At 51.0% G+C, this 12191-nt stretch overlaps 1 protein-coding gene across 15 annotated transcripts in view; it reads left to right on the top strand.

Annotated features, from left to right (window-relative positions):
* RGS8 (regulator of G protein signaling 8) overlaps positions 1-12191 on the top strand; it is a 41085-nt gene that overhangs the window by 9601 nt on the left and 19293 nt on the right. For 7 of the 15 annotated variants that reach the window (XM_082287433.1, XM_082287445.1, XM_082287443.1 and 4 more), the window contains 3 exons: positions 1689-3300; positions 9864-9922; positions 11416-11588. In XM_082287433.1, coding sequence (XP_082143559.1) covers positions 11554-11588 — 35 coding nt within the window. In that variant the 5' untranslated portion in view covers positions 1689-3300; positions 9864-9922; positions 11416-11553. Of the gene's footprint in view, positions 1-1688; positions 3301-4976; positions 7116-9863; positions 9923-10175; positions 10385-11415; positions 11954-12191 lie in introns of those variants that run through there. The other 8 variants (XM_082287446.1, XM_082287435.1, XM_082287436.1 and 5 more) reach the window with 8 other exon arrangements.

The raw sequence follows: 12191 nt of genomic DNA, 5'->3' as shown, positions 1-12191 counted from the left end.
AGCCCATTAAAGCGCTTTCCCAGAGTCCCAGGGTGACAAATTCAAAGCCGAAGAAGGAGCAGTGTCGTGCTGTTTCCCCACCTGCACTGCCACATGATGATTTCTGGATCTGAAAGACCTCTTAAGTGCAGGGTTGTCTGAAAAACCCTGGAGTGACTGGCTCTGGGGTTTCCATTCCAAGTCTGGGGATTGCTGGATTCACAATCTGGTTTAAGTAGGGCAGAGAATGTGAGTGGAAGGGGAAAGAAATATCACAGCCCAGCTGTCACAGGGGGACCTGTCTGCCCCTGCAGGGGCCGGACTTCCTGAGGTGGATCCAAGCCATCAAGCTTCACAGCCAGGACGAGCTGCTAATTTCAGTCGTGGCACTGCCCCAGCTGCCCTGCTTGGAAAAATGCTTGAGTTTTGTTTGTGCACAAGGGAGTCGTGTTTTGCGGGTGCCCCATCCACCACAGGGGACATCTCTGTGAGCAGAGGGCCAGCACTAATGCCATCCTGTGTGGCTGGGAATGAATTCACCCTTTATTCCATGCTCTCCATCCCTGCTGGGCCCAGAGCCCTGCCCCGCTCACAGGCAGGCAGAGATGCTGCCATTTGCAGCTCCACACCCTGGTGCCTCTAATCTGGGACAAGACTCAGGCCATGGAGCAGCAAACACAAGACCTCTATTCTTAGTCTGGAAAGCCGAAAAGCTGGTTCTTTGGGGTGTGGGGCAATGAATATGCAATTGCTGGAGCTCTCACAAAGCCCTGAGCTGGGAGCAGATGCTCCTCTCCCATTGGATCTGTAGCCTTTGCTGCAGCTTTTCGCAGTTACATAAATATGGCCTATTTTCCCCTCACAAATTAACATCTTGCTTGCTAAGTTTAGGCTTTTGCGTGCATACAAAACAAACCTGCTTTTTCACATGCAGCTGGAAATCCCGGGTCACCCAGGGAGAAGCTGTCCCTGCCCCTATAAAGCTGGGGGCACCTTCACAGTGATGACAGACAGTGGCACTGACAGTGTCCCCTTGCAAGTCCTGGACAGCACATTGCAAATCATCTGAGGGGTCTTGCCCTTTTTTCTTCCCTGTGAGTGAGTCAGACCCTAGCCTACGAGGCTGCCAGAGGGTCTGTCCTCCTGCAGACTGGAAGTTTGGCTGCATGCCTTGGGGCACGGAGCAGACAGCTCCTCACTCCCCACAAGACAGATGTGGGGATTATTTTCCCCAAAGATGGTTCTTGCCCACCCACCCCCCCCTCAGTGTACTGGGAGATGACACTGCAGTTTATCCCCATTAAAAACAGCCCTACAGAGAACGGATGTCACTTGGAAATCCCTGGGGTCTAGGAAAGCTGTGCATCCTCAGAGACTCCTGGCAGCTTTGTAGGTATTTAAGTAATACAGATGCAGAGACCTGCAAGAGAGACGCCCACACCCCCCTCTGCAGTGGTATTGCTCTGGATTTTAACATCCTAAAGGGATCCAGCTCCCCAGCACCACTGGGATCTCTCTGGGATGGAGAAACAATCATGATCTTGATATAGCATCAAACCTCAGCTTCTCGCTCCTCTTGTGGTGGGAGTAAGGATGGGATACCTGGTTATAGACCCTGAAGTGATCATCCCTTGGGTCTTGTATGTGCTGCTCCAGGCAGAGGAGCCATCCACAGCTATCGATCCACAGCAAGACCTTTTCTATTGCAGGGCTGATGGAATGCTGAGACTTGAAATATGTTCTGACAGCTCCTGGCAGAGTGACCAGTGAGGGGGAGGTTTCCTGGGCCTGGGTAACATCCATCCTGAGGCCAGTGGAGCAGGCAAGTAATCAGGGTACTAGATTTTGGCTCAGTAGGACTGATCCTGTCCTCTGCTGTAGGAGTGCATGTGTTCCCAGGTGAGTCTTGAAGGTGTGGTACTGAACACAGCCACTCGGGGATGGGCCTGGTGTGCTGCCAGGTTAACTGCTGGGGAGGGTATTGACTTGGAAATTCTGTGCTTGTAATTCCATGTATATCACCCATTGATTTCTATTAACAGCAGTCCTGTGGCTAGAGATCCATGTGTCTGCAAACACCAGTGGGAAACCTTGGCGTAAAACGGATGACTGGGGGTTTTGGGGAGGGTATAATACTTCAGGCATCTAACTTGACTTTCATTTTAATCCTTCTGACTGAACTGAGCTCCCCCAGGCAAGACCCAGACCCTCTGAGTGGCAAAGTACTGGAGAAGAGGAGAGGAAGAGGTTTGGGAGCTTTCAAAAAGCTGAAAAAGGCATGAAGTACAAAGCTCTCACTTTCTTCCAGAGGGGCACATGCTTCTAGCATGTGATGCTTTAGAAAAATAAAACTGTGGAGTGAGGAATTGGTGCCCCTTTGGGAATGATTCTGGCTGGATCTCTGGATCCCACCGTTTTGGGTCTGTCATTGCAGCAGAGCAGCAGTGTCAGGGACTGCAGGCAGCTCTGCCAGCAGCTTCCTGGCAGGATGCAAATGGGAGTTGTCATGGCTGGAGTGTCTTTCAACCCCCTCAAACAGCCCTTCCAGCCCTTTGGATCTGTATCAGCACGACCCAGATAATGGGGATGAGGGGGAGGCTGAGCTTTTCGCAGTGCTGGTGCTTTGGGGATGTGCAACCCACTTTCTGTCCATCTCCATGTAACACCTCTCTCAGAGCCCTGGGTCAGGCCAGTCCAGTGCCATCCCTTGGAGTCCCGGGGGAGCACTGGGCTTGGGGATATTGTGAAGTTCAAAGGAAGAAATGAGTCATCCATGAAAAGCTGAACTCTCCATCACTGCAATCTCTTCCTGCCCTCTAGCACAGCTCTTCCGCTCCCAGGTAAAAGCAAACAAAGACCACAGAGTCCCCCATGCCCAGGCAGTCGCTTTCCTTGCTACGATGGTGTGTAAGACCCTAATCTCTTTCCTGTCCCTTTCCCCCATGCCCATGGTCAGCAGCAGATGCTGGCGAGTTCTCCATGGGCAGCAGCCAGCCTGCAGCAATAATGAGAGCAAGTCAGGCAGTGCCATCCTATACAAGCCTCTGTATGCTCTGTGTGTGCATCTGCGAGAGCTCCCGCTCTCCCTTCTCCCCCTTCCCTCTCTTTCCTAACCCCCCTCCTTCCACCAGCTCTTGTTCTTTTCACGAGACGCAGGGCTGGGGAGCCGGGGAAAGTGGCACAGTGCTGCTGCTCCTGCGTAGATAACCGTGGCTGGGCCGGGTCCGTTGCCCTCCCCGATGCACTGGGACTCCGCAGTTTTCTCAGAGCCCCAACCAGCAATGTCCATCTCGCACCAAAGGCCACATAGCTTCAGCACAGGTAAGAGCCAGGAGGGGCTTGGAAGGTGATGAAAGGCCCGGTGGTACTTCCCTTGCCCTGGGGGAGGAGGGATTTTGAGTTGTTCCTGCCCCAGTTTCCTGCGGGGAAGGAGGACTCTTCAGGCAAAGTGGGAGGGGAAGGGTGCTGCTCGGATGTCATCCCTATTTGTGCCACTGCAGGGCTTCTCCCCGTGCATTAATCCTCCCGTGGCATCTTATGGATGGTCAAAGGGACACAGACACGGCTTGTTTTTAATTAGCAGGCAGGGAAAGAACAGCGTTTCTTAGTCTCAGCCCAGCCCTGACTGGGGAGGAGCCGGAATGGTTCTGGGATGATCTCAGTTGCAATGGGATTAGCACTAGGCCTTTGATGCTGGGAGAAAACATCAACCTGTGCTTGTGCCTGCACCTCTGAGATCTTAACCATCTTGGCATCTTCCCCCTCTGCTTTGCTATTATTGTGGTTTTTAAATGGTGGATGTGTTTGCTTTGAATATTTCGGTATATGTGACATTGTGACTAATGCCTGGGCTGAGCACTGGGGCTGACCTGGTTAAAAATAAAACTAATTGGAGCGAAAAGAGACCATGTTGGACGCAAGAGAGAGCTGCACTGATCCAAGGCTGGAGCGAAAACTTGCAGATGGCATGGGCATGTGCACTCTGGGGGAAGAACCAGCTGAACTGGGAGGGCTCATTTTCCTGCTGCTGTGATGGTGGAGCTGCTGTAACTCATGGAGACTCCCACAGTGGTGAGGGTCAGCTCTTTGCTCTCCCATGGGTGGAGCAAATAAACCGTTTTTTTGGCACAGCTGACAAATACGAGGGGCCTGTTGTGTTGGCATCTTCTCCCCGTGGCTGATCCTGGCTGCTGTGCCCCATCGAAGTGGAATGCCGTTGCATTCCTCCATCTGGGGAGCCCACAGGTTGCATAATAAATGGGCAGAGCTTCCTCTGTCCTGCTATGCTGCCCTTCTCTTGTCCCTGCAGCCCCGAGAGCAGCGGTGGGACAAGCCTGGCCTCTTGCCCTGCCCCCCTTCCATGCGGCTCTGGGGACATTGCCCAGGCCTTAGGGCTGGGCTGGCTCAGGCTTTGGCAGCGCTCAGGGAGCATCTCTCTCCAGTCTGGCAGGACACGGGCACTGATGGCAGCCACTCTCCCGAGGAGAAATTAGTGCTGGATGCAGCAGACATTTCTGTGAGAGAACCACCGTCTGCTGGAGAAAGAGGACGAGCTCATCTCACTCACCTAATTTATATTTTAGTTAAGGCTGCAGCAGAAGCCTCCGGAGACGAAAGAGAAATCCCAGCTCACCCTTGTGGCTAACCCTGTTTGTATTTCATCCTACAAATACCCATTCAGCCGCTCGTGTGTTTAAAGTTAAGCACGTGCTCAGGTGCTTTGCTGTGGTGGGTGTGACCTCCCCGTGGCACAGAGAGCAGTTAACGGCCTCAGGAAATCTTTGCTGTGGGATCTTGATGCCTTGCAAGCCCCAGTCTTTGGAAAAACAGCGATAAGAGCAGAGCAGTGTAGACCTTGTCCATCATAAATTAATTTGGGACTGCAACCCCAAGGTCTCGGCTCTGATTTTTAACACTCAGTAAACAGCTAGTTTGCAGTATTCAGCTCACAAAATGCAGGCTTCTTGCAAGCACCTCAGATGATGTCCCGGCAGAAAATTAACCCTATCTGTCAGCAAGCCTTGCTTCCTGACCTGTGCCGAGCATCAGATCTCAATCAAACCCTGCGAGGGACGGAGAATCCATGGCAGGGGATCATTGTGGAGCTCTGTCTGTCGGGGTGGATCTGTCCCAGCTTCCCAGCCATGCACAGAGCTGCATTCCAGCCACTGCCATATTGACAGCAGCAGCGATGCTGAAAGCTGGGAGGACTCCAAGGCTGCACAGAGCAGCTCTGTGTCAACTCCAATCCTTTCTGCCTCCCTGCTCCATGCTCACAGCATCCTCCACAATGCACAGGCAGAGCCATAGCACGTTCCTTTCCATGGAGCTGCTCCTGGGCATGGCAGCTCATTTCCTCAGAGAACAATTATGAAACTGTAATAAAGTGCTTTAAATCCCTTTGATTCCTGCCTGCCCTTCTCATCCTGGAGCTTCCTGCCCTGCTTTGCTGTTGTTTTTGTGTCCTACCTACCCGGAGGAATTTGGGAGGGAGCAGGGAGCACAGGCCAGGAGCCATCTTGCAGCAGAAGCATCTGTTCTGCTGCAGCAATCGCTGTGCCCAGGAGCCACAAACATGGCCAGGAGACAGTTTTATCATTGACACAGGAGAATTTAAATAGCTGCCATGCTCTCGAGCTAAGCCACAGCCACAACTGTGGATCTCACTTTACGTAACTCTTTTTTATTTTTATTTTTACATTTTATTTTTGAACATATTCTTTCATTTTCAAGGGCAGTTTGGTTCAGAAGGAATTTGCTATAAGCCTACTGCACAGAAGCTTTTGAAAATATTACCCTGTAAAAACCCCATAATTCTCTTTATCTGCAATTGCCTTGCCTTGCCTTGTAGAGCATGTGCCGTGGCTTCCCCGATCAACTCCCCATCCAGCTCCATGGTCTCCTCACCTGTCCCTGAAACTCTGGCTCCCCCTGTTTCACCTTTAAGGATTTCCTCCCTGCCAGGCCTGAGGTGGAGAATGATTTGAGGTTTAAGATGAATAGATAAATTAACTCCTTAAAAACATTCTGAGGTGCATCTGTGGATATTTCCTGGTGCTACTGGAGATCTTTTTTTAGAAAGGGCTTCAGTTTGCAATTAAGATAAGTATGTGGTTTGTTTTGTAGTTTAGCAAGCAATCTACACCAGCTATAATTCCTTCCTTCCAAGGCAGTCACCTTGTGCTGGACGAAGTGTGTTTTCAGACAAGACAGCAGGGCAGCCTGGCACAGTGAACAGCTGGATGAAAGCTACAAGTAATTTCCTTCCAGGTTTAATTGCAAATGGTAGTGGAGAATAGCAGACTCTGGAGACTGATTGATTAATTGCTAATCTGAATTCCTGTGGGGCGGGGCCCATATAGGTACCATTCTGGATTATGGATAAATTTTGAATGACTATGAAGGAGATCAAATGACACTTTATTCCTTTCAGTAGTCCAGCAAAAGCCCCAACCCCCCCTAGGTTGCAGCAGTGTGGCTGCAGGTTTGTGGCTGAGCTTAAGGCAGGCTTTGCAGCTCACCTGGATTCCCAGAGCCAGGACTACTGTGGGAGGCAGCCAGCCTCCTGTGATTGGCATTTTGCAGTGACAGAGCCTACACAAAATCCCAGAATGGTTTGGATTGGAAGGAACCTTAAAGTTCATCAAGTTCCAACCTCCTGCCATGGGCAGGGGCACCTTCCACTGGTGCCACAGAGCATCCTCTGGAGGGATCTCAGAGGAAACAGGATCTCATGAAAACACATCAGGGAATGATTTTACCTGTGGGGATGTAGCTGCCCAGCATCACAGCAGAGTGAAGAAGTGCTTTTCTTGGCAGGAGGGAAAATCCTCTTGGACCAGCAGGTTGTGAAACTCACCCCTTGAATGAGTCCCTTGGAGCACAGTACCAACAAGGAGAGATGCTGCCATGGACCCAAGAAAAATCATGAAGTAAAAACAAGCACAACCCAATGAAGTTCAAAGTGTGGCAGGGATCACTGTAAATATGACAAGACCACGAAGTTGGAAATGAGAACTGGAAGCAATAGCAGCAGGTCATCAAACATAAAATAATGGCACCCCAGAGGGGCAGCAAACCCCCAAGGATACAGAACAAGGGTAGGAGGACAGGGAGAAGTCTACTTAAATGTCAAGGTAAAGGGGTTAATTTAAGGCAAACCTACAGCCAAGCAAATGAGCCAGTCAGTGTATGCATGGTCTGATCTTCCTGCTGCAAACAGAGAAGGGTGCTTGGCTGCCAGCCCCTGGAAGAGCATCCCTGCATGTGGAGAGGCAAAAGCCACATCACCACCAGCCAGAGCTGCCTTCCTGGTCCTGCTGGATGTGTCAGGACAGCTGAGGTGTCTTCAGGCCACACAATTGCCTCTCATTTGGTAGGAACTGGGATCAACTGAAGCTGGTGGAGCTATTTGGTCTGGATGGGGTTTTTGGATAAAAACCATTTGAGTAATGATCAATGGTCAAAACAACTGGATTAGGCAGGGAGGGATTGAAAATAATGGGGAGGATGAAAAGGACCCTGGAGAGGGAGGTTAACATGTAGGGGACAGGCTGGCAAAATCCCTTCTGCCCTCCACAGTGACAGCCAACACTCCCAACACTGGACGTGTTCACTGCTTGTGTGTTTGCTGCCACCAGGTCAGGAGGAAATTGTTTTGGAGCAATTTTTGGAGAGATTTAAATTTTTGTATGGGATTCAAGCCTAATATCAAAATGAGTTATTTTATTAAAAGCATTTAAATAGAAACTACAGAGTGGTCAGAAGCAGGAGGGCTATTTTAGAAGGAATTTGCTATAAACCTACTGCACAGAAGCTTTCTAAAATATTACCCTGTAAAAACCCCGTAGTTCTCTTTATCTGCAATTTAATTACATTTCCCATAGTGCCTTTGTCAGAACAGTTCACTTATTCTTGTTCTCTATTAACTCACACCTGCCCTAGGAAACTAGAAAGAAAAATTGTTGGCATTCAGAGTAATTTGTGTGTTATTCAGGATCTCACTGAGCTCAGAAAAAGGGTCTAATGAGGTACTGGAGAAATAGGAATTGGGGGTCTCATACTGTTGATGGCTATGAGATGGCAATATCTAAAACTGGTGTAAAACCAGAGGGAGAAGTGGAAGCCACTCCCGTGATCCAGTGATTTGTCCCATTCAGTGTTAGTGGACCAGAGTTTGATCTGTTTGGGACTGCAGCAAAGTCTCAGAGTATCTGAAAAATGGAGCAGAATCATCCAGAGCTTTTTGGATTGAACATTTTAGTGACCTCCTCCAGCCCACAGTGTATGTGTTGTGAAAGAGAGCTGAGGGATGTCCTGGGACTGTTATGAAAACCTTGTCACTTGTGACCCCCTGCAGTGCCCAGAGGGAACCCAGGAGCATGGAAATAACATACTAAACCAAAAATGACATATTAGAAGTTAAATTTGGCTTGGGTTTTGGGACAAGGGCTGCAGCTGACTGTTACTTAACTTGCACAAACCAGCCTGTGGTAGCAGAGGCAGAGGATGAGCCTCAACCTTTGACTGTGGTTTAGAGGAGGTTTTGCTGGCTGCAGCATTTTTTCAGTGCTTGTTTTCTGATAACTGGGGATGTGATTAATCCCAGTCAGGATGACCTGGGCTTTGCCATGAGAGGGATAAGAACAAGGCAAACATTTCCATGCCACGCTGAGCTGTCAAGGAGGGGATCCAAGCTGAAGGAGAGCTGGGATCTTTGCTGCAGTGCTGCTAAACCCTGTGGTTTTGTAGGAGGTTTTGCAGGACTCTGCCTCTTCCCAGGGATGGTGCCTGGTGATAATGTGCTATCTCAAGGCATGCTTGCCAAAGCCAGCAGTGTTTTAGCAGAGAGGAAGGTGACTACAAGTTTCCAAGGAAAAGGCAATGACTTGTTAAACTGGAGAGGACTTTTTTTATTTTTTTTTTAAGTCAATCAGCTTTGTCAGGATCAAAAAAGCAATGGAGATCCCACAGCTTGAGCTCTCAGTGAGCTCTCAGTGACCCCCATCAGCGCCTGTGCAACACCAGGTGTTGCCACTGGTGGCTGTGCTGAGCCCAGAGCTGGGGGGCTGTTGGTGACATGGGTTAGGTTGTTGTTAGACCCACCGGGGTGCCCTGGACATGCCATACATATTCTCTGGAGGATGAAGGTGGGTGCAGGAGAAAAAAGGGGGATTGGAGCCCATACATAGGGAGGAAGGCACTGAGGGAGCTTCCAGGGATGTACACACCAGGTGAGAGAAGGGAAGGTGGGTTCAGGGGGTCTGCCACGTCACTGGGTGGATTTTTGATCCTGTCATCCCATGCCCAGCAATAAGGTTCTTCTTTGCCTTGTGCTAAAATCTTCCTTGGCCCTGCTGACACCTGGGCTCTTCCATCCCTTCTGTCTGTGACAACTCCTGGAGATAAGCGATCTGAGGGCAGCAACCTTCCCTAAAGCTCCGAGCAGCCGTTCACAGCGAGGCGGGCGGGTGCTTTATTCCAACGCAGCGAGGGTGACAAAAGCGAGCGCTTTCGCAGGCATCCCCCCTCCCCGCCCCCAGATGCTCCCCGGCAGCCTTTGGCATCCTCCGCCCGTGCGCGGCGGTCCCCCGTCCCCTCGAGGCGAGAAGCTGGGCTTCTGCTGCCAGGTAGGTGAGGCGGGGATGCGCTGGGCTCCGGAGCAGAGCCGGCGCTGGGCGCTGGGAGCCGGCTGCGCAGCCGGGCTGGGGCTGATGCGAGAGCGGCTCTGAGCTGCGCTGCTGCTGCTGCTGCTGCTGCTGCTGCTGCCGCTGCTGCCGCTGCTGCTGCCCGGGGAAAGGTGGGGAAGGGAGGGGTGTCGAGATGTGACTGTCACACCGAGCAGGGGGCTGTCTCTGAAGAAGACCGCTCTGCTCTCTCCCCAGAGCTTCTCTGACCACGCTCTCGGCACAGACCCCCCGGCAGAGAGGACGGGTCAAAGGCAGTGAGTATCTTTTTCGCGGTGTCTGCAGTGCTTCTGTGTTCTTTTTTTCCCTGGCTTTCTCTGCATGTGAATAGATGGTCTTAATCTCCTGAACCCCCTGAGAGATCTAATGGTTTGCTGTTTTGTTTGTTTGTTTGTTTGTTTGACCTTCGTGCAGTTTATTTTCTTGTACTGGGATGGCTTCTTTATCTTTGCTCAGGTGGCTTGATAACCTGAACGTCCTAATCACACCCCTCCCTTTCTGTCTCTCAAGGAGAAACCCCCAAAACACATCCATGATGAGGCTGGCAATTCTCCTTGACCGGGTTCCCTTTATAGAAGGGGGAGGTAGGATGAAGGATGGAGCAGGAGGAAAATCCCCTCAACAGGACCTTTATTGCAACGCCTTTACCAGACGCCACAGCTTACATTTCAAAGTCATAACTGACTGGCTTTATTTGCAAACAGAGGAAACATCCATGGGTATGTCAGCCAAGCAGTGGGATTGCCTTCACGGGAAACACAGGTCCCAGCACCTGTGAAGTTGGATGGACTTTGGGATTTTAGTGAAGTTGGGTGCTGCTCAGCAGTGCAGGTGGTTACTGTAAGGGCTGAGTGGGTGGGAGTGGGGGTGAGCAGAAGGCTCTTTCATAACAGTACCCCAAAATTCAGGCTGCTGGAGGAGGCTGCAAGGGAGAGAGCACCCAGCTCCGCTTCCAGCTGTCACCTTGGAGCAGCAGTGGGAAAGAGGAGCAGGAGCTGCTGGACTCTAGGAAGTCATATGCTGTGGCCCCACATGCGGGTGAGGCTGTTAATGAAGAAATTTAAAGGGGCTTAAGGAATTACAAGGATTGATTTCAGTTAGAGCGCAGTTAAGCAGCTGGTCAGGGTGAGGATTAAGGAAATGCACTCACTGGCAGTGCAATGCAATCCCGGTTTCATTAATTTAGTGGGGAAGAGGCTTTGTGTGTTTTTAATGTAATCAGGTTTTAAGAGGTATGTTGCATTGGGCAGCCCAAGCTCCCGGGTCTCCCCAGGCCCCAGCAGAGCAGGATCCTGACTCCTTGCGCACCCTCTCAGTTCTCATTAGCTCCTTAGTCTTGTCCTTGGTTGTTCCCAGTGGGCAGGAGGACATGACATGGAGGGTACCTGGAGCTTGGCTCTGTCCTGGCAAATCAGAAACCTTTGCCTTTGCTCATCATAGAGTCCTGTTCTTTGTCCCCTGGGTCTCCTGCCTGGTGGATCTCACCTTTGCTCTCTGTTGATGTGAGAGTTGTCAACCAGTTGCTCTTCAGTGTACCAAGGCTCACAAGGACCCCGCCGTCTCCAATCTCCCTCTCTCCTTCCCTCTCCTTTGCAGGCTGTGCATCTCCTTGGTGGCTCCCTGCAGGCTCCCACCACCCCAACAAGGAGTTGCTAGCTTTGAGTTATTTTTGTGTGAGTGCTTGAGCCTGTGGTGGTGAAAGGAGCAGCACTTGCAGATGCATGAAGTCCTCCTGTTATTCTGTTTGCAGTGCCAGCTTTTCCATGATGCCTGGCCAGTAACATCAGCCATGACCTGGAGGGACAGGCACAAGAGGTAGTTTGGTCTTCTTAGCAAGGTCAGCCCAGAGCTCTGCCCGTTGAGGAGAGACCTTCGCAGATGTTGAAGGATGAGTGGGATAATGCCAACTGCTGCTGCTCCCTGGTGAGCTGGGACAACAAACTCAAACCACTTTAGACCTGAAGCTGGACTTTATCTGCAGTCCTGGTTTTAGAAGGAAATGCTGTCTCTCCTCTGTGACCATCCCTCAACTCTCAACATCTTCCACTGAACAATTGACTTTCCATGCTAGGAGGCAAGGATCAAATGGGTTGAGGACAACTGGCCTTTCTTGGCTTTGGCAAAGAGGATTCTTTGGTATATTTTTAAGTGCCAGGACATGAAACAGTAAATCCCTTCTTCCCGCACTCCTGCCTCCTGCAAGCAGCCCTGACTGCAGTCCAAGCCAGCCAGTTAAAGGGTAAACCATAACTGGATGCCTGAATGGCTGCCTTACTTATCCCACGGAGGTAACTGGAAAGACACGGTGCATCTCTCACCCCTGCCCATTCTGTTGTCTGCCTTGTCCAGCAAGCCCTTCAGCTCACTGCAGTGTCCCCTCTTCCCTCCTGTCCTTCCATTGCCTCTCCACCTCCTGCAGACCCAATTCCTTTCCCTCTCTCTCTCTTCTATATCCTGTCTTGGAAGTCCTCACTGAGAGAAGGGTGTTCCATGAGGAACCAATTCCCTGCCCATGGCACAGCAGCT

This window comes from Coloeus monedula, assembly GCF_965178545.1.
Source record: "Coloeus monedula genome assembly, chromosome: 9".
Taxonomy (NCBI): domain Eukaryota; kingdom Metazoa; phylum Chordata; class Aves; order Passeriformes; family Corvidae; genus Coloeus; species Coloeus monedula.
This window is presented reverse-complemented; position numbering and strand designations above follow the sequence as displayed.